Genomic DNA, 27,930 nt, shown 5'->3' on the forward strand with positions numbered 1-27,930 from the left:
AATAACACACTACTAATTATTATTTAAAAAAAATGAATTTTAGATTTTGCTACGTGAATTATTATATGAGATTTACTTAGTACATTAATTATTTTTCCCAGCGGATTGCTTTGCACCTTCGCAGCTCTAGTGGGCACACCTTAATTTAACTCACTATTTTAACCTTTCACCAATATAATTCTATTCATATAATCATTTACAGCTACTATAATGTGATCAAAACTCTGTGGAATTAAATTTTAACCTAAATACCTTTAAAATGTAAATCAAAACCATAGAATGTTTTTTTTACGATGTTATTATCATAAATAAATATATTTTTAATTTTTTATAAATTTAATTTTTGTGTTTGGAGATAATATACATAGCTGTTATAAAATTTTGGTAAAATATAATATAGAAATAAAAAGGAGAGTAATTGATTATCAAATAGTTATAATGTTTTATGTACATAGTACAAATAAAAAGCTTGCTACTACTTTAAGACTGTTATGTTAGTGACGAACGCAGACGTCATTGAAAAGGTAAATTAATATCACATTAATTAATTATCTAAACAACAATTTGTCAAAGCAGAATTTAGAATAGACAGATATCAATATTGAAATTGCAGAGGAATTTGGCTATGGAGAAATAACGAGCTTGATGCTAAAGTGAAGTATATTACGAATATAAAGTAAACAATATTTAATTCTGTCACCCTTCAGCTTTTCAGCTCAAATAAAGAGAAGAGAATGTAAGACTTTGACAAAACAAACTTTTCATATACACATAAGAAACTCATTTGGCATGCACGGTAAATCTTGTAGGAATTGCATTTCTATTTCTGCTAGAAGCTAATTAAATTGATATCATATCTGACACATTGGTTTGACAACTGGTCCAAGTGAACTTGATAAGCATTATGTATTCAAGTCTCAGCTCGGCGGACTTCAATTCCTCGAAGACAACCTGTTTGTAATATATTACATGCTATAAATTTTTGTATCATGACCGTATAGGAAATTTTTTGGAAAGGATTTGAACCAATTTCGTCTTTATTTATTTTTTTTAAGTAATTATTCCTTTTTTAAATATAATAAGGAATAAAGTGTGTGGGATTTTATTAATTTAAACAGTAATATTTGATAGGCTATTATAAATAAAATTATATTTAAGCTTTAATACACTTTTTTCCTAGCTGATCACTAAAGAGTTATGTTTGCTTCTACCCATTCAGATTATTTATTTTTAAAGAGGTTACTTTCCATTTCCAAGTGCCACTATCTATTATTTTTTTTATAACATATAATTCTATTTTTGTAATGCTATTCCTTCTTTCTCACTCCTAAAACAACATATATTAAAGTTTGTTACATTCAAGCCTCGTATACATCATGGACTATGATATGTAGTCAATATATAATAAAATACCGACATAAATACTTAAAATGAAGTAACATATCACGTACTTTGGAATTCCATAGTGGCAATATAATCTGTGGGAGCACTGTCTGACAGGATGTGAATGGGCGTTCAGCAGTCGCGTTGAATGTGTATGGACTGCTAATGTCATTGTCAGTCAAACTTTAGTTATACTTGTTAGTTACCACCTTTGTATTTAAATTTGTAAGTTTAAAGTTACACATCAATACGAACATAATTTAATGCTTCGAATGATTTATGTGTGATCGTCGTTCTTTTCTTGTACACCTTTGTACTGTAGGAATTAATGGAATATAATTATTTTATTTCAACAGAGTTTGCGTTTAATTTATTATTTATATAAAGCAAAAATTATAATCTTAATGAAACCTATTTGGTCGTAACCTCGGTCATTCTTAGTAAAACAATTCTATTTTTTTATAAAATTTTAAAAATAAATATAATGTATTTTTTTATTGTTCTAAATTCAAAATTTTCTCTACAATGATATAGTTTAAAAAAATATATTAATTATTCTATAAACTAGTAGTATTTCACAGAAATATAAAAACTCCATAACTGGTGTGTTTCTCAGTATCTACATGCACACTTGTGTTTATGTGTTGTACGTGTGGCGTATGGAAAAGAGCTTCTAAATCGATTTTATAGAAAAAAGTTAAAATGCTAGCACTCCTAGCAGTGGATGGATGTAAATACATATTTTTATACATAGTCTATACTAACTCATAAGTCTTTTTTCATTCATATCCACGACGAACGATCCCGCGGGAAAAATATAATATAGAAACCATATTAATATTTATTCTAATTTATTATATATAGAAGTATCTCTATTTTCTAGTCTTACCAGCGTGAAACTGAGATTACGTACCACAGAGTATTCAAGAAAAGCAGTATAGATTCAATGAACAATGGGTACCTGGGAATTTCTGAATAGTAATGCGTATGCCGACTTAACTGTATTGAAGGAAGCAAAATTACGTTATAGTTCCCGTTAAATGCACCGTGCAATATTGAACCCGTTATTAAATGTTCTTCCGCATACACTATAATTAAATTTTGAATGTATTTATCGCTTTATATTCAAAAGGCCTCGCTTTATTAATAACTGTTTGCTCATTTTGGCTGCAGAAACGTACGTGTACTTCCGAGAAAATAAATACTGAACAGTTAGTTTGAAAGCAACCTATTTTTTATGTCCTGCTTTGTATAATATATAATAGGTTGTTTATAAATACAAGTATACACGCTTTTATCCCGGAAAATTTACGATTCCCGTGGGATTATTCCCAGTATTTATTAAACTTAACTCCACATTCAGTAAAAAAAAAATTCAAAAATAATAGCTAACCTTCATTCTTTTTTAATTTATGTTAGCAAAAAAAAATGTAATATGTCTCTGACATTTAGAACAAATTTTCAAGTAAAGGTCAAATGTAAACAATAGTGAGGTTAAAGCGAGTACATTTTTAAAACTATTGCCGATGTCCAAATGAAGGTAACGTGTTTCTTTCTCTTCGCGTTAAAGCTTCCCTAATCAATTCAACACACATCAAATAATGAAAAATAAATAAAGATTTCAAAGTGTTAATAATATTGTAGAGTCAAACATTAACGATGGTTCATTTTAAATACTGTGTATTATAAACTCGTAAACGACTATGTTTAAATAACTAATAATTGTTTAAAATTGCTTACAGTTTTCAGTTGCTGCTAAGAAATTGAAAAAAACATGGTGGAACATCCCAACATGGATTACAAAAAAAATATGTATAACCTTATATAACTTAAACATAAAAGGTAAGCATATTCTGAATGTATACAATATTTAAGATGGTTCATATCAAAAATTGCTCATATGCAAAAACCTGTTGGTGTATTGAGAGTTAGTTCACAAGGAAATGGTGTAATGTCGTGCCTCTTCCCTTCCGATATAAACTGTAATTAACATATCTCCGGTCGATTTAATGTATGGTAATTGTTTCTGCATTCATTGCCTTCGGGAAATTAAATGTAGGGAAATATACGCATTGATGTCACATAATTATTAAATTTATTTCAAGGAATTTTCTAAGCTATGTTATGTGTACGCGAACTTGCTTAGGTTGGAATTAAATTAAGTGAAAGCCTATTACATCTAAGCAATCAACGCTTATATATTAACATCGAGGGAAGCAACTATTTATTTTCAATGTAATAATTTCCAATATTATCGATTTTCCAATTCATAACTGTAAGCATCTGGTCGATAACCTTTATTGTGTACAGTGCATGCACGCATGTGACGTTGCATAATTAGCTGAAAGGCGTATAATGAAAGCGCTTGGAAGCCTGTGTGGGTGACAAACATCTAACACCATACAAACAGACAGGTGGCTGTCAATAGTTCTTTATAACGATAAATTCAAAGTCATCTTATAAGGCACACATGTTATCAATTCTTGTTTCCTCACAAACATGTATTTAAAATAACTAGTCATAATTACTTTCTTAGATAAGAAGAACATATATTATCTATTGTCAACTAAGTACATGATAAAGGCAGTACATTCTATATATTAGCTCAATATCTTACCACTGTAACGTAGGAAGCTGGCGCTGACAAGTTTACAATATAATACAACTAAAAAAAATTCTAAACTGACTTCTTACAATGTAACACTATATTATTAAAATGTTAATTCTTGATAATTTTTAATTTAATCAACTTGTCTTATTACAATATCTTCAATTTATCACTTTGCGTATATTTTTTTCAGTTATTTGTCTCTCCAAAATGAAAGTTATATTGCAATATTTTCTTAGAAACTTTCATGTCTGTTTGCAGAAAGTATAGATTTTTTTTATTATTTCACAGTCGTCTTAAACAAAATTTCTATTTTCAAATTTTTAGATTTTAAACAATTCGATTATTCGATGGAAACAATGAAATAGAAATATATTTTTACTTTTTTTTTTTAAATCAGACTTATTTCAAAACGTAAATAAATTAAATACGTGACTTGCGAAATTCATTACAGATCTGTCTCACAATTGTTTTTTAGTTCTAAACTTTTTATTTTAACTTTAAAAAAATATAAACGAAATTCATTAATTTAACGCGTATTATGAAAAGGAAATTTGACATTGAGATATAAATTTAATTTTGTAAGGCTACTATAATGATTTATGTGTTGTTAAATGCGTATAAATTCTGGTATACAATAAGTTTTCCAGATATTCTAAGAGGTTTTTCGATCTTGGGCCCTGAAGAACGTAATACGATATTATTTCTAGGAAAATGTATTTCTTTATGTGGATTTTTACCGTCTTTCTGTGTAACTCTATTGTACACATTTTGTCTTACTACTTTTGAATTTGTCTTAAATCTTAAAGTGACAGAATATTCTTAACTTTTCCTTAGATTTATCGAAAAATTTAGTTTTTTAAGTACGATATTTATATAATTCCTTTAGACGTAAGTTCTGATAATGTTCGAGAGTTTATCTCGTTAAAAAAATGTCATAATCGATTAATTTTTCGGTTATACTCTGTGAATACGATACATTGTATCGAACATTTACATTAAATACGATACATTATGTCAACCATTTAAGGTCGCGATTAAGATTACGATTTGCTTTCAAAATGAAATTGGATATCATTACGTAAATAGGTTTGCGGAATTCACAACCACGAGGTTACGAACATTAATGTAATATTCTTCCTACATATTTAATTTAACAATCGATTAGAGATATATCGTTTCAATAATCGTTTTCCGAAGGTCTTATCGATATCCGTTCGATTTTATCGATAAAAACATTGACCTGCAAAACAATATAAATTTCCTTAACCTACGAGTAATCGTAAATCTCACAGTACTCCAATGAAGAGTCTTTACTAATTATATAAGTCTTTCTTTATTACTCGATGCTACGTAAACTTTATAGCAATGTAACATACTAAACATAAAATGGAAACTAAATTCCTAACTGCTTATACTTACTCATTCTATCATTAAAACATTAACCAGAAGAAACAACGGGATGTTCTAATCAAATTCCTAACGATATAAAACTTTCAACCTATTATGTACATACTCCTTAAAAGTAATAATAATAATATATTTTGATATTTATTTATATTAAGGTTAAATATAACCAGCTAGTCTTATGCTGATGGCAGATAATCACAGGATAACATCAAAGGCTCGCTTACGAGATAGATCTTCCTTGACTTTTGAGCCGTGATTGGAAACGACTGGGTAAGGGCTTTGAAAACAGAACTTATAATTATTATTTTAAGAAAAAAGGTCTGAAATCTTCGTTTACATTAAATAAAAAAATATATAATTGGGATATTTATACATGAATTCACTGTATAGCTCAGGTGTAATGTCTCACGTAGAATGTAAGTTGTATCCAAACTAGGCAACCCTAACCACAAAGTGGTCGGATCCCGACGGGCGCGACAACTCGTCGCTTCCTCATTGCATTGCTGGCGGTTGTGCTAACAAATTGGCCGAAGGATGTTTAGATATTTTAAATAACAGCTACTTATAAAGACTGTAGCATTTATTGAAGCTGTTTAAAGCAGTAAAGAAATTACATAGAGAGTATCCCTTATACTTATAAGGGATACTTTATTACATATTACGTATTAGTCTTGATTATAACGCATACAAATTGTGAAATCTTTTGTGTACTAATCCTTTATGCTTGAACTAATCAGTAATTAGAAAAAAGTTTACTAATCTCTAAACATCAAGATTACGTCCTTTATAAAAAAAAATGTACTAAAATATATATATATTTTTTTTTTAGGAAATAACGAGATTTTCCATTCTATCATGTAATGGAATAGCGGAAGATGTGAATGATATTGAACAGAACAATAAAACAGCTAGACTTGTTTCCCAATTAATTTACACCTTCTCAATATCAAACGTGACCTGTACAAAGATTGGACAAATTAAATGTTTTGATAACTGTTAACTTTACAGTTGATTGCGGGTCATTGACTTTTTTCGCGTTCTATACCTCTGGGTTTAATATATTTCTATGTAATATAACTGTCGAACAGTATTGATATGAACATTTTCTGTTTTTAAATAGTAGTCCAGCGTTCGAAATGCCTACCCAAAACTATGTGTTGGTGATAAGAATTATGCAAATATTCAAGACACTTTCGTTTGAAATATTAGGTCAATTATATAGAAAGAAATTTTTATTTTGTTAAGATCTTATCTGTTTAATGATATACGTATAATGAATGAAATTATATGAAAAATTAATTATCTTTTATCAATAATCATTAATGATCATAATATTTTTTATATAAACAACTTAATACAGAAATCATTCATCACTCTCACTTTGTGATAAATCCTTAATATTGTTCCACGCGTAATAAATTTAAATTATAATAACTTTTCACTTTTATCATGATTCATCAACTTTAATCGAATTCGTTTTCATATAATCAAATTAGAAAAGCTTGAATATCTATATCTTAAATTAATTATTTACTTAAAATTATTATGCCTAAAAAAATTTAATTATAAATTTTCCATTTATTTTTTTATTTATTTGCAAATAATACACTACATTTACAAACCGATTGTTTTATATAATATAGGTTAATGATTGAATCCAAAAACGTTACAAAGCTCTCTGTCGTTTCAGTAATAAAATACATTAAAATAATATTTAAGATAAAGATAAATGTTATAATAAAAAATAATTAAAAAATATAACCAAAACGTATTATTAGTTACTCTGTTACATAAACGCTTTCACTTACAGTTTGTTCACATTTCAATTAAGAGTCAAAATGTATGAAACTAGAAAACAAGGAACATTTGTTCGCTAATATATTGTGTAATCGCGAAATATAACGGTCATTGTTATAAGGATTTGCCTTGAAGTCTGATTAGTTACACGTTCAGATAACGGATATTATTTGGAAATAGACAAAAGTTGCACGGAGTTTTTTTTGAAATTGGAAAAAATTACAGGAGACGTAAACTAACTGCAATTGCCAATACATGTATGTGTATACGAGAGTATTAAAAGATATTATTAAAATTTTAAATATATAAAAGTGTTAGAAGGTCGTGAGACAATAGATAAATCAAATTCAAATATTGCATAATTATAGCTTCTATTCATACCCTCGACACCCACTGTGATATGCATCTGAATACTTTCACGCCTAAACACATCCGCACGTAACAAGAGTTATTACAGCCGAGCTTCATATGGAAATGTTTATTTATTATTAATACTTGAATAAAACGAAATGTATATATATATAAAAATGACACGAACTACAGGTTCATAAAAACATTTAAGTGCCAACTAGTTTTGGTTAACCTTTGAGCCCTCTCTATGAGATATAATTATTCTTCGCCTTACTGTTCTCTATAATTAAAAATACAACGCCTGTACGTTTATAATTGTAGTTTATATTACTTTTCTTTCTTTTTCTTTAAAACATAAGTAGTTGAAGTAATGACGCGCACCAAGGCGCAGTCTGCCAGCATACAGCCGATACATCAGACAGATATGATCTGGACTCCTGTCACTCGGCTAAACTGTGCAATTACTCGCTAAATTAAACACACACCACCCACACCAAGTTCGCTTTAACGAAAACAAGCCTTCGATAAGAATTTAATATAAGCTTACATTAAATTTTGAATTTAGAACCAAAACTAATATACAAATGGTGTATATTTCTAACAATAATGGTGAAAGATTTTTGCTTTTCAAATAAACGAAGAAATATTAAGTTACAGGTACGGACCATCGTAAAATTCGCTCTCACCTATGTATTAAACTATTCTCGAATTAATATAACGGACAACGAAAAGAATACGAAGAAGACAAAACATTTGAAATTAAATTAAAAGAATAGTATAGTTTTCTCCTTCAAGACCGTGAAACTAGTGATAGTTGAATCTATATATACCAAGTCGATTGTTACGACATAGAGCATAGTAGAGAGATTATACTTCGAACCTTTCTCTGGTCGTTAAACTCTCAAGGCCATTTCGATCATTAGAGCATGCAGTTTACATTATTACCTATAAATATAATATTCATACCAGATAACTATTGAATAATAATAATTGCAACTATAACATTTCTTTAATCACGCAAAACGTTTGCCAGCCGTTTGAAAAGAATATCTTCAGAACGCCTCTGCATCGAAGATAGGTAAGTACTTATGCATCGGTTACAAAGGTATCTATCTATTGTATCTTGAACTCTCAAATTAACCCCAAAACAGGTGAATGAAGTGAAGTGTCACAACCAACACTGAATACTGTGCTTGTGCCTTGTTGCATAACAATTGTCACGCAGCCCCGGTCATTATCACGTTGTTTTCTATTTGACTTGACTTTTGACAAGAGTAGGTGAAAGGTGACTGGTTGAAACGTCATCTCTAATAAGGTTATGTTACCATACCGATGACTGAGTAATATATGCACGATGAAATTCTATAAAAAAATCTCCTTTAGATTATAATAATTATGTAGCCTTAAATAAAATATCTTTTTCGTTCTTATTACAAGAAAAAAAAACATGTTTGCTTAGACTTTATATATTCTTTATCTATATTTGACATTTTTGATTTATAGTAACCGTTACCGAAATAGCTCTATATTGTATTTAACATCAAACAGACGAAGTGTTACCTCGTACGAAGTTAGGGAAAACTTTTTCACATTTTAAAAGTATTTTCTTGTTCTTTTGTAGGTTTAAAATTATTAATAGTTCTAACAAATATAAAATATATTTATATAATGTTCAACTTCAAGTGGTGTACTTAAAATAATAAAACTTCTAAGGTAAAAATCAATTAATACAAAGAATTTCTACTATTTACATTTCGTAATATCTATTTTTGAAATGAAATTTAATCCTTCAGGTTTCTTCCCTTTAAATGTGTAGTTTCGAGATTCCAAACTCATTACCATGTTGTCAACTAGCAGCTATCTGAGTATGCAATGGTTTCCGAACGGTGAAGTTTATCAAAATAACTTTTATTTTGTAATACATACACTTTTCTTACATTATAATATAATATTAACATCGTTGCTGTTTTACGACGAGTACTATAATAACTACATGTAATCATATTTGTGAAAGTATTTCCAATAAAATAAGCCTTTGTATTATAATGTATCTTTTAATCCGAGTTAAAAAACTTTTAGCAGAATTGATTTACACACATTTTGTTACTTTATTTATATTCTTTTCTCAGCTTTTCTTTGCTCATTTTTAAAGGGATTTAAAAATCGAGTTTTATTTCAGAAGACATTTTAAGAGTGTTTATATACATTTTTCATTAAATAGGTTATTAAAGGAATATTATTATTACGTATTAATATAGTTTCACTTTAAAGACAAATTTCAAATTACGTAACAACTTTGATACTTAATCGGGCAATTAAAATATATTATAATGTTTGATTTCTCTTCGATTAAAAGCACTGACACAAAATCGGTATAATTATCGGTCATCAATAGAATTTATATTCGAAATATATCCGGAAATTTTCGTCGTATACTCCAAAATAATATTATAAAGACTATGATTTAAATCATTTTAGCTATCAGTGATTCGAGAGAACGAAAAGAAACAAATTTTCCCGTTCACGCGTGTTCTTTCAAAGCAGAAAGACCTGAAGTACACGAAGAATTAACGTTTTAATATTTTAAACAGTTTTATAATGTCAAAAATATAACAGTAGAGTATGAGTATTATTTAATAGTTACCGAAGTCTCGAATGTTTCGGTCATATTTCAACCGGTTGCTTTTATTTTATTGCTTTTTGATCATTACTCAATGTGAAAGTAAAATCACAAGCAATAAACGTAATCTATTATATCTGAAGAAAGTTTTAGTCATGTTTATGTTTAGAAACAACTTTCCTAACAAAAAATATATTCATTAATGTTCTATAAAACATTCGTTCTCAAAGTTAAGTCTGTTTTAAAGTGATTCCTCACCTTTCCGTGCCCTAGCCACTCCTTAGTCATCTAACAAATGCCATGGAAACAAAGCTGACATTTTTCCAAATGAGAATAAATATGGCCGTTTGTTAAGTTTTTGCCAACGCTAAAATCCAGTTTTATATCAATACTTTATCCAGCCTTGTCGATCTCTTGCTTTTTACTCGTCCATCTTAGATTTAATTTCTACAATTCTTAGAAATAGATAACCCGTTATATTTATCAAACAACTATTAGGTAACATCACTGAAATTTAATCTAATACACAATATAGAATAATAATAATGTAAAAAATTTAACATTCAATTCAGTGCATTCATTTATGACCGATATATTTAATTATACCCAAACACTTTCATAAACGAAATGAAAAATGTTATCCGGAATTAGGTAAATTGTCTTTATATATTATACAATATAGAATGATTTAATAATTTTTCGGATAGAATGTGCTCAGTAAACAGGTTGGAGGGTTCATTTTAAGCTGGTGGCATCTCGTACCGGTCGGACAGCCTTCGATATCCAACTGCAAACTCGCTGAAGCCTTATTGAACTTTATAGAGGACAATTAAGTGATATAATATATTTAAGATGCGTCTTATATTGTATATTTTACGATGAAATATATGACATTTTAAAATTATACTTATTTTAATTTGAAATATATTTTTTGCTTAAGTGCTCATAAAACAGATTTAGTGGAGGATAATTGGTAACAAGCATTCATGTTTATTGGAAGTTTACCGTTAGAAACTTACAAAACTTATAATATTGTCTAAATATAAATTATTAACATATTAATTGAATTATAAAAAAAAATATTTCCAAATTTGTTTTAAGATCCTAGCAAACAGCTTATTTAGTTGCGCCTTTGCATTAAGCGTATTAAAAAACATGGCTTTAAATAAAAATAGGTTGTGTGCATATATATTTATATTCAAATTCTTACCCAAAACACAATCCTTTATAAATTATTTTAAAGTTCACTAAATAGTCACAAAGCACTCACAAAATAAAAACTAATATCCCTCAACGTAAATTACAAGTTCCTTAATCGAAATACGCGCGTTCACTACGACGCCTCAACAGCCACTGCGAACAGAGCATGCTATCTCCTGTAAGCTTGATAACATCGAACCTCCTTTAAACTAGCGAGCTTTGTGTATCCAAAAATGGTAATAAAAATAAAAAAAAATCAGAATATTCACATCCGAGAAGGTTTTATTTCATATCACGATTAATGTGACATCAAATAGTATATATGTGCTAAAAAGGTTTTATTTAAACTTACAAATAACCATTTAGTCTTATAAACTTAGATTTAATTAGGATAGGATAGGTTTTACAACTTTTCTTTATGATAAACGTTTTCATTTATCTTGTTACTTTTACAAAAAAAAAAAAAAAACAAAACTAAGATAGTAAATCGTTTTATAGAATGTATATATTAGTGAATAAAATTAAAATATAAATACATCCCTTATAAAAAAATAGACCGTATCTATCCTGTGGGGCGCTAGAGTGAAAAGTTCCGATGAAAGATGTGAGGGTACTTACTGGACGTTATTATCGAGTACCTCAGGAATGAATTAAATAAAGTGCTATTCTAAATATAACCGCTATCTAGACAGAACATTGGCAGGTGCAAGTCTTTTTGCTTGTATATTATTTTTATATTTATACTACAATTTTATAATTAAGCGACCTGAATGGATTACGAAACTATTAAACCATCTTATACAGTATTTACACTGTCACATGTTACCAGGATTTTATTAGATATAAATTATAATAGATCTCTCACACCAAATTAGTTAAGCATCTAATTTTGGCTATTACGGCATGATTTTAATTTAACTTTCAACATAAAATTCGTCGGCATTCAACATTCCTTATTTATTTATTGACAATGATATTCATTTTAACATATTCTCACTTGTATTTCCTTTAACATATAACAGGAAATACTTTTATAACCTTTGCTGTACCCTTTAAATAATTTATAAACTATAAATTTAACAAGTTAAATATTTCATATCGCCTTGTGATTATTGATTAATATATAATGATTTTTATGTATGAATGTATTTTTTTTTAATTTGCTCATTGACTTAATGTTAGAATGGTATTCTTTAGTGAAACTACGTAAGCCTTTTCGGACTCGATGTCTTGAAGCGTAAGATACAATAGTTAATATGGTTAGCGCCGCATGCAATGAAACCAGGCAATTGCTTATTGTTCATATTATACGGAACACGCATTTATCCCACGGCACAGTGAAGCGGAAGGAATCGTTACAAGTTTAATATGATTAATTAAAAAAAACTATTACCCACAGAGTGAAAGACATTTTTAAGTAACGGTAAATATTTACAAAATCAATTAATTACCTACAGTTTCTTACACAACATCGTAATTGGACCAATAATTATTTCGAAAATTAATAAAGTATTTTGTTTGTAAAGCAAGAGGTTCTATATAATTTTATTGATGTTAAATATAAAAAGTCACAAGTTTATTTACTGAACTTTTAGCTTTCCATATTATGTTACAATGAAATAAATAGTTAAGATTACAATTAAAGTCTCTTTATTAATTTGTCAAAGTCGCTTGATTATTTATAAGTTTAAATATTTATAGGTACTGAATATGATTATGTTTATTTAATTTTTTATTCAGATATCGCATTTGATACTATTATACTATCATCTCTAACCTAACAGCCAAATAGCTGATAAAAGGTACTTTCAAGATTTACGTATTATAAATTGATACGAAAAACATCTGAGAAATACCTGAAAATTATTTTCATATTGTAAGACTGTCAAACATTCAAAATGAGAACAATATATCTTAAACACGCTTTAATATTAACGCTTACATCAGTAACGTTAGCTTTTTACAAGAAAGTCATAAAATGATTTCTCAAGTACATTTTATAGTTACTATTTCTATAAAAATGAACCTTAGCACCTTATGTTATGGCTTGTTTTATATTAACAAAGCAATCATGGCAATGAAGAGTGTATATTTTTTATGTCTTATCTAATCGCCGGGTCATTAACCTTTAAAACATTTAGGAAATTGTAATTCAGTTGTAGGCCTATCCGTTACTAAAAAAAATTATAAAGCGATTCCTTGAAGAAATTATAAGACTTGATAATTAATTCAAATATATGAACAGTGTTAATACAAAGTTCATTGAACCTATCTTTCTAAGCAGTTACTCTAAAAAGAATGAGGAAGATTATATCTCGCACTATTAAGATTCATCGCTAAGTTTTTGCTGTATGCGAGTGGCAAGTTTCAAGCAATATATTGTGCTAATTTGGTCTAAAACATATATAACATTTAAATTTCATAAAAACCCATACCGTAGTTTATAAGTGGAAGACTCACAAACTTTGATGTCTTAATCCTTCCACATATAGATCGTCTATCTGTGGAATCAATATTCAATACACACAAACTTCATAATATAACATTGGTAAGTAAATCAATAAGAAAAAATTGAATGTTTCCCGTGATCACCTCTTAATTATTATTATTATTGTTTATAAAATACAACAAACCTTGAAATAAAACCGTTGAAAAAGTTGTTAAATATTAACAAACAGTTGCTCAGATACCTGATAAATTTACGACTATTATCGGTCAACATGAACAAATAATTAACTTATTAAATAAAAAAAAGTATTCAGGATTCGATCTGCATTTTCCTGAATCGACATATTTTAATATTAGTTCATCCTTGAAAGCAATATCAACTTTTTGTTCGTCTAATAAAAGTGTCTTTACTATTTCCTTTAGCCGAACCAAGATGTCCATGAATAAGTTAAAAATTTTGCAAATAACCATAGCAAGTTTCATAAATATAAAAGATAGACAGGTTGTGAAATGAAATAATTACTTATACGAAGGACCAGCAAATGACCAGCAAAAGGACCAGCAAATGCAAATTCTTGTTTATTAGGCATTAAAGAGTATTCCTAATGAGTTGTTAACTCGCTTTTACAGTGGCTTTTAATAAAGACAGCACGACCAATCTTAACTATATATACATATTAGCTGTGGCCTGTTATTTTCTAGTAGGTCTGCCCAATTTCTTTACGATAGTACAAAATTGAACTGACTTCACAACTAGGTACAGTAAACAAAATGCGTAAAAGATTGCTTTTCTGTCCACGAAAAAAGTATTGAGAACACCATAAAAAAATGTACATTGTTTTGAAACAAAAAAAAAATTCTAATATATTATTAAAATAAGATTTTTGAAAGAAAACTCTACCACATAAACTTATTTTTTATTGAAATGTGAAGTGATGTAAAGAATATTGTAAATAAAAAACTATTTATTCTGAAGGAGATCGCTTATATTGGAATTATTTTCATATTATTTAATCTGTATCTCATTACGAATTTTTGCTAAATCATTTAGTTCCCTGTTTCCAGTCATTTTGTGCGTATGTAATTGCGGTAACAAGAAAGGCGCGTCAAGGAAAGCTGCGTGACAGTTTCCACGCATTGAGGTCGGCCATTGTGATTTGAATGCTTCACTCAATATTATGAATAGAGCAAATTATCTTAATAGTACTCGTAAAGAAGGGTAGGCCTATCTGAATGCGGTAATTTTGTTAACCGTCTCAAATGTTCGAATATTATTGTGTTATCTATCGTTGCTTATGACCGGAGTTACATCAATAAAATTGATTGATTGGATGATTTAATGTAGTCAGATGTCAAACTGATTTCGTACATATTTTGTAAAGGTCGGAGAAGTGAAAACGTCCTAAGTAAAGAAAAACTCTTTAAAATTCACTTCAACAACATGATATTTGGACAACTTTTGCTTTTCAAAGTTACTATAAGCGAATAATAAAAAGCATATTTTATTATTCAAATTCATGTAATTCGTCACCTCATTAAATGTTTACACCTTAATCAAAATCAATTTTTACACTCTGATTTCAAGATGGATATCGTAACAGCAGTTAGAAGCAATCCTGTCTCAAAAGAAAAGCAACAATATGTGATCAATGATCTTAAATTATAAATAAAACCAAATTATTTAATTTAAAATAAATAATGAAGGTCGATGTACTGTGTTTTTACTTTCAAAATTATAATTCCTCATTCTATAATAAAGGTACGGCTCTCAACCGAGACTTGTCAGAACAAAAAGATTGAACCATAAATTACCTACAGACATCTAGTTCGTGTGTTATTAGCTTACATTAGCGAAACACGCAATATTAGTAATAAGAAACGGAAATAAGTCGGCAGGGTTACGTAATGATACATCTTTCTGGCCACGAGGCAAAACAAGAGTTTTTCAGCGAATCCCACCAGTTCTGTCGCTCATTAAGTTTTTATAGCACAACTTATTAACAACTGGATCGGATTGCTTTATTAAAAATTATATTATTATATTACATATGTGTATCAAAATTAAAATGTAAGTACCGTTTTGCTATACAAAAAAAATTACTCTATTGGACTTGACGTGTAGAAAGTATTTTAGAAAAATACGGTTCCCCCATTTTTTCTAACTTATTTATTCAAATTCTAATTATGTATGAAAATTTTGCTAATTAAATTAACTCGAATCAATCAAGTCAATGAGATGTGTATCCAATTAAAAATAAAACGAATCAAACTAGTGTTATGTTGTTTATTATATTTTTTTTCAATTAGAGTACAATTTGATGGCCAATTCATTATTATAGAGCAGTAGAGGTGATAGAGGAAGTAAAGTGAATAGAACCTAGAACGTTTAACATTAACAGTAGGTACTGTTTAGAGCACGATGTATGGCAGACGTATATTAACGGCGCTTGGAGGCGAAATACGAAAGCAGATAGGCATTTAACATATACCTATAATAATATATGTAAAAAGGTATAATTGGAATGTTAAAAATTAAACTATTGTTTTATATGCTAGTTTAAAATAAACAATTTAAAATAAATTGTCTAAAATCAAACGTAGTTTTTGTAACACGTTAACACATAATTTATTCTACACAGTCGAGTCTTATAACCAGATTCCTATCTTTTATGATACAAGTATCTTTAAGAGGTTTTCCAAAGCTAATCTAATTTCTAAGAATATTTCTATTTCTAATGCGGTTCTGGCTAGTGACTATATTATTAAATGAGCTGTATCTTACAATCTGTCTGTAAACGGATAATAACGCAGTACCCGGCTTTCGATCCGCGAACTTCCCGCCCCTACTGGTCCAACGAGAAATTTACAGCTTAATTTTAATAGCGGAGTTAGGTGTACCTATTAGATACTAGATTTTATTGCAGCACTATAAACTATTACTTTTCACTTAATATTTCTTGTATTGATAACATTTTTGGTCGCAGTTTGTTTGTGACAACTAATTTACCCTGAGTTTTTTTTATAAAACCAGCATACTTTTGTAGCTACGGCATAAACGTGGCTGATATATAATTTATTCAGGACAAACGTATAAAAAGACAGTAAAGCTTTGTGTGTTATTTCCTTATTGTAAGCAAAAGTAAAAAAATAGAAGAAGGTAAGGTAAGATCTAGAAAAACGTCCAGAAGAGCATATATGTAACTTTCGTTTGTTAGTCACAATATCCGCTTCTGTGTTAAAAAATATAATGTTAAATCGTCTGAAGAAAAACCTATGTTAAATGCGTATCGTTATATAAATCCTTATCAAAACGAAGCGTTATGTTATCAAGGATATTTATGTAAAAGTAAAAGTTTTGTCTCATCCAAATCAGACATTTCGTTTAAAAGTTATCACAAGTATAAGACGCTTAAAATTAGTAGTGAATTATTTGCCAACGAGTTTCAGCAACATAATATTAATCTTCGGTGTTTCATTGTGAACAAAATTATTATTGAAACCATCAAATTACTTAATTTCAATTAAGATCTTAGAACAGTAGGTATCCCTGCTAATATTATAATTTTGCAAGTAACTTTGTTTGTCTGTCTATCAGTCTGTCACGTTTTCACACTTAAACCGCTGAGGGACACAGGCTACCTTTAATACCGATCCCGAATCTCGAATCTCGGTCCCTATACAGATCCCGACCTCGACCCCGATCCCAAAACCACACAGGTAGAACCATGAAGTGTTTGGGTTCAGTCGTAGTGGCAGAGAATAACCCTAATGACTAAAAACGTGTCGCAAAAGCTAGTAACCATATATGACGAAGATTATCATTTCCACTTCTTAGTTAACGCAAGTAGAATAATCTCTCTTATCTATTATCAGAGAGATAACAAATATGAAAGCACAAAAATGTGATAATTACGATTATGTCATTTCATCCTTATACAACGTACATATTAAACGCAAAAATCTTTGTAAAGCCTTTTTAAGTGAAAATTTCATAATATTTGGAAGTTTAAATGCGGTCAAAAGTTATATTAATTTATAAAAACAAAAAACACAATTTATATTACAGAAGAACATCGGTGACAATTGACACACTGTCTGATGAAATGACACTAGGCCAAGTGATTTATAATATTAAAGCATTTGTTGTATTCAGTTTATTTCTCTGATGCTTTAGAAACGTGGAATATAAGAGTTTCTCACCCATCGCACTAAGTAATACCGCCTGTAGGATTTTACCGCTAAAACCCCGTATTCGCGATAATTAGCAACAGGTTTTTCAACTTGACAATGTTAGAAAGGTCAATAACTTGACAACACTTTAACCGCTTTGATATTTTTTTATATATTTACAAGCGTTATTATATAATATTTTACATTTTGTTATATCGAAACGGTATTCATATTGATTATTTATTGAGAGAAAAACATCAGTGCCTGTCATTCAAGTACTGTTTCGATTACAACTTTAATTAACTTTAAATTATTAACACACGCCATACGAAACATACGTATTAACAATTCCATACATATTTATATGAATATTTCTATGCGTTTCGTAACCTGACTTGCACATAACATGAATATCGGTCGAATCTCGTATTAGGCAATAAAAGCCATTTATAATATGTAAGGATACAATCTGTATGTCCAAAGTTAAAGGTTAAGAAATTCAATAACTTATTTACATATAGTGGTCTCGGTAAAATCTTAAACATATATTTGCTTCATATGGACAATATTAAGAAAATCCTATATAGCAATATTTAACATAATATCTCGCATTAGCATATCATTTTAAGAATAAAAAACAAAATATTAATCAAGGACTATAATATATAGTATAAGTTTTTTTTTATTTTAAATATAAATAAAGAGGTTTTAATCAGTAATAATTACGTAATATTTTTTGTGACTTCACTTATAATATCTTTATAAAGTTTCTAGTATTTATAAACAAATCATATATTATAATTACATATATGTATTACAAATTAGCATAACTTATTCGTTAACTTCATATTCACTACCTACATATACCCGCTAGGACAGTTTCAGATAGATTACATCGATTTTATCTACTCATTTCATAAATCTATTAATGCTATTGATAGATATTTTATCACCCTCACTTGTGTAAACCTAGCCTTAATAGTAAATACAGTTTGACAATGAACACGAATGAGAAGATAATTTTTCGCATCTCCGTGTCGCGCTATCTTAGATTGGATCCGGCTGCGATCACATGTGTGTCTGTGTACTTGCGGACCTTGTAGATTTTATCAACATTCTTAAATTATTGTCTCAATACTTCGCCCTTCATAGCTTATAAATTATAACTTAATATAAATTATGATAGTTATAGCCAATGACAAAATCTATAACTTCCATTCTATGGTGTTTGAACTTAGCGTGGAATGTTTGTTTGTTTATTTTATTCAAATATAAATCGCAATAAAGTCAACCTAAGCTGATAGAAATATACTTTTTCCATTAAAGCATTCCCAGAGCCATAAACTATATAAAGATGTAAAAAAACAGATTGCACTTCTGAAAGGATTCTTTCTTCCATTTGATTTTTTATTCCAATCATCATTGGAACACTTGAAGTCGAAAATTACTTGCCTAAGTAGCACGCGTGTACAAATTGCTTGAAAAAACTAAACAAACTAATGGCTAGATCGATTGATTTCTTTTGTACAAACCACGTATATGCAATTTGAATAAAATAATCAAAAATAGTTTTCTATTTTTTATTTTATTGTAAAGGCTTTGTATTGATTAATTTCATTAGGAAGGCAGGAAAGCAAATGATAAGTATACTTATTTTGTTGCGCTTTAAGTTCACTTTCCTTTTCACTGCATTCATATAAATCCTTCATCGAATGAGAAACCGAATAACAAACAATACTATCGTCCGGGCGCTTGTGCAAGTGATTGTATCGTTATGTCATGAGGTTAGCGGTTTATAGACAAACAGCTTTAACACGTACCAGCATACATATGTTCGTAGGTACATATTTAGCACTCATCATAAAGTTATCCACGTCGTCGTTTTAAAACTACTTTTCAAAATGACGTCTAAAATTAAAAGTCAGGTCATAATTTCAATACGAAAACGTTCAAAGTCGCATTCCTAAAGTAATTTAAATAAAATTAACGTATTTTTATCCAACATTTGCAAGTTGCAATGTAACGTGGGCGCGCGCCCGCGGCGGTTCGTTCGTGAACAAATTATAGTTTCAAAATCCCCCATCGATTTATGTGTGCGCTCATCTCAATAAACGCCGCCGTTTTACCGACCCGTACTTTTGTAACTCGATGTGAACATGTTATTTGATGGACAATTTTGTTCAATGTTTAGAAAGGAAGTGAGTTCCCGACTGCCACGATTAAGTTATTTTTTCAAAATACATTAATGATTTATATACATATATTGCAATGTATATTAAATAATTTATCGAAACATTATTTGTGAGACGTATTTTATTATTTAATGTTTATGTTAATATGATTCTCTTATATTTCTTCAGGATAACTTGTTAATAAGTCGGTTCTGAAAAAACTAGATAAAATAAATTCGATGCTAAACAAAAAAACAATAGTAAAATTAACTTTACATTTATAAAAAACTAAAGACGCCGTTTACCTATAATTTAATATAATTTCATACGCCTTTTCAGATCACACATCGAGATATTTGCATTATTAAATATTGAAATGCGTTCTCAATTCCCGTGCTCATTTAATCCGATACAAAATGTTATATTTGATTGCTTATCAGAAAACATTATCGGATGTTATAGTTTATGAAGTTTATGAGTTAATAACTTGCAAACGTTGAGCTGGTATCACGATAATGTATGCCATTTGTGATAGCATCGGAACATAACAGGTACTGCCCGGTATGCGGGCGCCCTTATCATCAACAAGTTTACCTTCAAAAAGCTTCAGATGACCTCCGATAAGATAAAGGAACTCACGAAATCACCGAGACTTTATCCTTCATGACATTATACATTGTAATTTCAATGAATATTTATTTAATACACAGAGTTTGTCAGATAATAGTCCTTTACATTATTCTGATATTTTGTTTGTTATATAGTGCATGTTTTGACGGCTCTAGATAATTTTAATGGCATATATTATAAAGTTTATGCTAAAAGAGGAAAAAAATCAAGACAGGACAGGTCCAGTATTTCCCAGGGATCCATTAGCTTGAGATAACGTGCTCAAGGCTCTGAATGGATTCTTGACGCCCTATCAATATGTCTTCTGATAAGACTTCAATACTATCGTGAATCTATAGTTTTATATTTATCGATTAGGTCGCGTTTACAGTAAAGGTAACAGCGGTTATATGTACACATATGTTTTAGAGTTTAGAGGACAGATACTTTTCATAAATTACAAATTTACTTACAGTTTCACATAGAATTAATTGGGTTTCTCCTCGCCTCGCTACCTCGCTAATATTTAAACGCTGTCTTCTCGCTGAACATTAGATTAATAATACAAATACAACAAATGTGAATTCAAAACTAATGTATTAATTAATAAGATGAGATAATTATAAATGAGGTAATAATACGTTAGATGAATCGACTTATTGTGTTCTTGTTATTGTTCGCCTCACAATTATATGTATCTGAAATTCGTTAACACAATTTCTTTGTTAACTATATTGTTTAGTTAAACCAACGTCAATTATTCTTCAATTTCGGTTCAATATATTGCGATAGTTTTTTCAATTAATATACTCCGTCAAATTGCACTGCCGTTGAAAATATAAGTTTGAACATTTTCATTCTTTGCTAACGATTTTAAAATCAAAAGAAATAGTGTGAGATAAAAGTCTGACCCTATGTATTGATAGAAATAGTATAAAACTAGAGTTCTTCATCCCTTTCTCGGTAGGCTTTCGAGTACTTTTTACAACTATCAAGATATGCTTTCAATGTAAAAAAAAAACCAGACGAGATGAAAAATAACCTGCGAACTAAATTTATAGTCATAAAAAGCATTGTTAGCGTACCTTCATGCGAAATGTTTAAATGTTTACGGAAACATTGTTATATTTATTCATAGTTATTAGAAAAGACACGTAATAAAACGTATTCATATACCTTCAGCATATAAAAAAACAGTAGTTTTATAAATTTTTAATTTTCACCAAAGTGATAGGCAAGTTAATTGACACCAATGAGAAAAAGGTTTAATTTTTTAAAATAGGTGGTTGAAGAAAATAACTGTGTTACTTTAAAAAATTTATAAACAAATTTGTTTATCAAGACCCATGCATTCAATCTTCTATGACACAATTATTGAGACAGCCTTATAATACAAACGATTACACCGAGCTCAATAAATTTGAAAAGTAAAAAAAATAGTAATCTTACAATAAAAAATAACACTCCTACTAAAGACTGCTAAAGTATTTTAGTAGTACAAAAAAACTACTCACGTCATGAGTAGTGTCCCCGCGATGGATCCTCTCCTCTGTCTCTCTAACCCTCTCAGTGATGTTTCTAGTTAGGACGCGTCGGTCATGACTCTCTCGAACCTTCCCCTCGGGGTTTGCCACAACGAGGGACGAGACCAGCACCTTAGTACCCGCTGGGGAAATCGCGTCAGGGACCTCGTCTAGTGCTGTCGTTCACACAAAAGTTATTAAGTTAATTTTTTCTCTAAAATCCAGACTAAAATATATTTGGTTATTTTGAAAGGATTTTCATTTCAAATTTTATAACGTAATAAATAAGACAAATATAGGAATTATTACCATGAGTGGTGATTAAGGCAAATTTAAATGTAGCTTTTGTATTTTCTATGCATTATTTTTTTTTATTATTAATCCTATTAAAAATATATTAAACTTTTATTGTCTTTATCTCGTATTGACATTAAGAAGTCGTAATCACTAAACATACCCTGAATGGTAACTCCACCGTTTCCTTTCATCAGCTTCGCATTTTCATCATCTTTTTGATCTTCGGGTACTCTATGCTGTAACAAAATATTCCTTTACTCAGTATCCAAAAATACTAAAAGCATAAATTAAGGTTTATACAAATCTCATTAGATATCGATGTAGGTTTATAAGAATATTAATCTGCTAATTGACGTTTAACAAATTGTCACTGGCCATAAAGTAGCATGCTTATGATGATGACGAATGATTTTTAAGAATAATAAAAACCTATATATTAAAGCTTCAATAACATTATCTAAAAATCAGTTTAGTTTAACATTCTCTCATTAATAATTCAGTTCATAAGATGACGATTTTTTACTTTAGTGTGAGGAAAACTGCCTATTGAAAAAGGTTTAATTTATAACCTCAGTTTGTTGATAATTAGTTGTATGCGTGTCCTCGTTGACGGAGGTAGATATCTTTGGTCCGGAGTCGCTGAGGATTCTTCCATCTTCCAACACCAGTTCTCGTTTCACCCTCGTAGCAATCTGTCTGGTTGTGGTAACTTCGCTCGTCTTGCGAGTCACCCATTCCTCTATAAAATATTAAAAATAATGTTTTATTAAATTTTACGAACACAATTTTATGGATTTTATTTTTAAGATAAAGGAAAATCTTTAATGCAATTGCTGTATGCTATCTCATATATTGAAACTACTGACTCCGTGATTCTTTGGCATTTTGTGTTATATTATGACCAATTTTATTGCAAAAATAGTACTCAAAGATGAGGTTAAATGTTGTATAATATTTAGATAGGTGTAAAATTATTTTATTACCTTCTTTGGTTGTGGCTATGGTTTCACCCGGCTCGGCCTGTAACCAGAAATATCTTTAATATAATAAAAAGATTACTTTAACACGAATTTGATCAGCGCCATCTCTTACCGGATAGCTTAATCTATTAAAATATGTTTCAAGTCGATTTGGCGATTTGGAGGTATAATGTAATAGTATTCGCGGCCGCCGCTTGATGGCGCCATTTTCACTATATGTAAAAACTGTCACCATTAAGATACATATAATTTAATAAAGGATTCTATTTATGTTCACTCACTCACTCACTGAATTTTGTTCAATGTTCCACTTATTATCAGAATTAATATTTAATACATGTTCAACACATAATTATATCTCAATAATCAAAGTATTTTAATTGAATATTCCTTTTAAAACTGTTTTTCCTATAATATTATTTTAATTGTCGGTAAAATCGCGTGTGCTACCGATTATTGACTGGACTCGAAGTGTACAATCAGCAACGCAAGCGGATTAACATTTTCTTTTGGCAGAGCATTGTTCCTAGGGTTGACGATTTTATGAAAATATTTCCATACACAAAAATATACCAATAATTGTTTAATTAATAAAATAACTTAATGAACTTTATTACTACATTAAGCCCTTTACTACAAAATTGCTTTTCTGATAGAGACGTTTAAATTTAATATGGACGCTAAAAAAATTCAAGAGCAGCAGATATATATATGTATATATATACATTTTGATACAAATCTTAGACATCGGAATGGTTTTTGAAATTACAACCGGATATAATCATAACTTTTTAAGATAAGGAGTTCTAAGATTTTCGCGAGTTTTATTCATTTAAATGAAACGAATATTTTTCGTTTATCCGAAAAATATTAGTTTCATTTTTGAATATAATGTTGACATGAAAATGAGACGAAGAGTTTGTTATTTTTAATTTTACTTATTACTCATTGAATTAAAAAAGAAAATTTAGAGATATTTTTTTTTAATATTATACAACTGTCAGCCCTAACTGAATGAGTATTCCACGTATATAATCGGTTTCCGGTGGTACCGCACGAACAGTCCCTTCATATTAAACAGTATCACAATAAACAGTTCAGACTTGAGATATATATATATATATAATATAGAATTAATAACACATACAATATATATAATATTAAAAATTATTTATATTTTTTTTACAAAATTTCAATTATTATTTGCAATATTTATTATATTTGCGATAGTTTTCGCGGTGATTCTAATGAAAAACGCATTGTACGTACCTATAATTTATTCACAATGGCGCCAACAGGGACTGACTTGGAGCCTTTCTATGCAAAAATATGGAATCGTAGGCCATTATTTATTGCCCACGTGATATTTACTTTCATAATGCATTAAATTATGTAATCGAAATACTATTTCATATAAAATAAATATATTTTTACATACAATCAATAACATAAAATACACGTATCAATGTTGAAAATACATTTGATTCTATTTTACCTAAGTTTTTTTTACATTTTAAAATACTACATAACTTTTTAAAGAAAAAATAATCGCTTTTAATAAATAAATTATTCAACCAGTAATAATTATGTGTCAATATATTTTTCACTTTATATTGAACTTAACGAAAACCGGTGTAATTTAACAATTTATCGGAATAATAAATCTTGGAAGTTTTCAATAAATCAATTATACTCACTCTATATTGATCGTTTTATATATTTTTCAAGGCTTAAACTTAGTGTGTATTGTTATATCAAACAATGAACTCAAGCACTTAATTGTGCAATCAGGATATAATTATTGAGAGATAAAATTAACAAAAAAATATATACCATCAATGTGTGCAAGTGAAATAAAAGAAGGGATAAGAAGGACGAAGATAGAGAAGTTATGAATATATTGTTTTTGTGTTCATAAAAAGAAGATCGGAACATTAAAGTCAACACAGTAATTAAGTTTGACTAAAATCTTATTTTCATGCTTTAAAATAATCTCGACCATTTTGAACACATATCTAGGTTTACGCGTTGATCTTTATATCAAAAATTGTTAGATCTGATATTCATGATTAAAGTCGTATTTTAAATAATAAATTTAAAGAAAGTAAAATATAATAACTACATTGCAACATTTTTGTGAATAAAAGCGAAGGATTTCAAAATCCTGTTTTATCAAAATATAAAAAAGCTATAAATTTATGTAGGTTACATCTAATTTAAATTATTTGGAGGACAAAAGTTTAAACATAATAGCCTTGAAATGACATCTTAGCACCTAATACGTCAGATGTCATACGTCATACGTCAAACGTCAGATGTCAGATGTCACCAGTAAGTATGACCGCGCCCTTGCAGTGTTCAGCGCAGCGCGACGATTAAGGCATTGTATTTGTAACTCATCTCATTGTACACAAATGGGTCATGTGAACGTTTTCAGGTGTTCCACGCTCGCGTGTTTCATATTAAAATAATCAATTTCGAGGTTTCTCTTGTACTCACAAGGACTTTAAATAAATGTTTGTAATTTGTTGTATACGTTTGCTATAAATAATTGATTTGCTGATTTCCCTTGTTTCCTTTATAAAAGAATTCGCCTAACAAATCAATATTTTTAGATTTTATATTTGTACACACGAATATATAAATGGTAAAGGCGATTAAGTTAAAACCTGCTGACCGTTATATTAAAAAAAGCAATAAAAAACTAGAAAATATTCATTTAAAAAAAAATATTTCAATAGTGTTCTGAATGATATACATTTCAATACCTTTATTTATGTCCCTTTAATTAATTATTAATCATAAAAACAAATCATCACTATCGTACATAGGAATGGTAATTTAATAATTTTTATTCATTTATTATAAACTAAATATATGTTTCATTTTTATCAGTAGGTACTTAAATATTATTACGGTGACCGTTATTTAATGGTGTAGTGGCGCCATCTATTATGGATAATATAAAGGAAATATGTTGTATTACAATCGGACAATTGTTAAAAGGAACCTATAACCCTTCAGTTCGAAACTGTCTTCACAAAAGACATGTTTTGACACAAAAATACCCGCTTAAAAATCTACGCATTTAGAACATTGGTATGTTTGGTAGGTATTATGCACAACACAGTTATGTCCGGTCATTTGATATGACCGTTCAATACATATGGAGCCATTGTGCAATTAATTTGCGTGTAGTTTATTGTTCAAGCAACCTTCAACCTCACCAACTGCCAGCGGCTGGAATCAATATCAGGTCTTCGAAACAATGAGGTTTAGTTCTCTTCACCGTAACGTGTTTGGTGAGCGTTTTTTTAAACGTCTTTCTAGACCCGTAAACAAAGATTTCCAATAAAAATAATAACACGCGCGTGTAAAACGTTGGTAAAACGCAAATTTATACGAACACTTAGAAATTTCAGTTGTCGACACGCTCTAACAACATTTAAGCGACTCTCAATCTTATTTTGATTTTTTTAGAGATTAAATTCAAATAGCAGAAAATTATATCAATATCACCGTGGGGCAACATTTGTGTAAGGTCTCAAATACAGAGTGCCTTGCAGCGTACAATGCATACGAAAATCTTTTGAAGTCTCAGCTGTATATGAACAATGTGTTAAAATCAATTTAGGGTAACATAATCAGACCTAAAGTACTTTACAAACTTAATTATGTGCAGCAACATGTTAACAATAGAAACGCTGAACAGCGCTTTTAATCACTTGTATTTGATATGAAATTTCTAACCGGAGATAAAATATTTTACGTGAATGATTGATTCCATTAAACGTTACAATAATATTAATTTTTTTACTCCTTAATAGTCAACAATAAGAAATAATCTTTGGCCGATCAGCTGTTTCTCTCTGTAGAGTTTGTTGCGATATTAAGTATTAGTAACACTTGTTCAATTAGGTCATACCGAATACGGCGACAGATTGTGGCTAAAATTGAATGCAAATTACTCATGATTGATAGAGATTTAATCGTTAAGATATTGCAATATAATAAGGAATACATTTTTTAAGCGCTTGTGAAATAATCAGCTTAAAATAATTTGTAACACTTAATTTATTCATCGATATAGATTAAGTAAGTAAGTAAATTTAAATAAACACTATAAAGTATAAGTTTACAATTTAAATAGTACTGAAAAGTTTTATTCTTAGGTCTAAATGAATAATTAACTAATAAGTAATTGTTTTTTTCACGTATAAGTTATAACAAATTTCCATACAACTACTGTAGGGTAACTGGTGTATATAAAATTTATATTAAAATGAACCTATGACAATAGTAGATTTTGATTTAGGTACATAAGATTGCCGTAGAATGCCGATTTGAGCAACAAGGAAATGCG

General features: G+C 29.1%; 1 protein-coding gene across 2 annotated transcripts in view; it reads right to left on the bottom strand.

Annotated features, from left to right (window-relative positions):
- LOC116769926 (serine/arginine repetitive matrix protein 1) overlaps positions 1 to 27,930 on the bottom strand; it is a 62,291-nt gene that overhangs the window by 16,379 nt on the left and 17,982 nt on the right. Inside the window, exons 1-5 of one of the 2 annotated variants that reach the window (XM_032661136.2) lie at positions 23,680 to 23,817; positions 23,571 to 23,607; positions 23,157 to 23,326; positions 22,748 to 22,823; positions 22,282 to 22,466 (exon numbers count right to left, since the gene is read on the bottom strand). In XM_032661136.2, coding sequence (XP_032517027.2) covers positions 22,282 to 22,466; positions 22,748 to 22,823; positions 23,157 to 23,326; positions 23,571 to 23,607; positions 23,680 to 23,802 — 591 coding nt within the window. In that variant the 5' untranslated portion in view covers positions 23,803 to 23,817. Of the gene's footprint in view, positions 1 to 22,281; positions 22,467 to 22,747; positions 22,824 to 23,156; positions 23,327 to 23,570; positions 23,608 to 23,679; positions 23,818 to 27,930 lie in introns of those variants that run through there. The other variant, XM_061527622.1, reaches the window with a different exon arrangement.

This window comes from Danaus plexippus, assembly GCF_018135715.1.
Source record: "Danaus plexippus chromosome 13 unlocalized genomic scaffold, MEX_DaPlex mxdp_15, whole genome shotgun sequence".
Classification (NCBI taxonomy): domain Eukaryota; kingdom Metazoa; phylum Arthropoda; class Insecta; order Lepidoptera; family Nymphalidae; genus Danaus; species Danaus plexippus.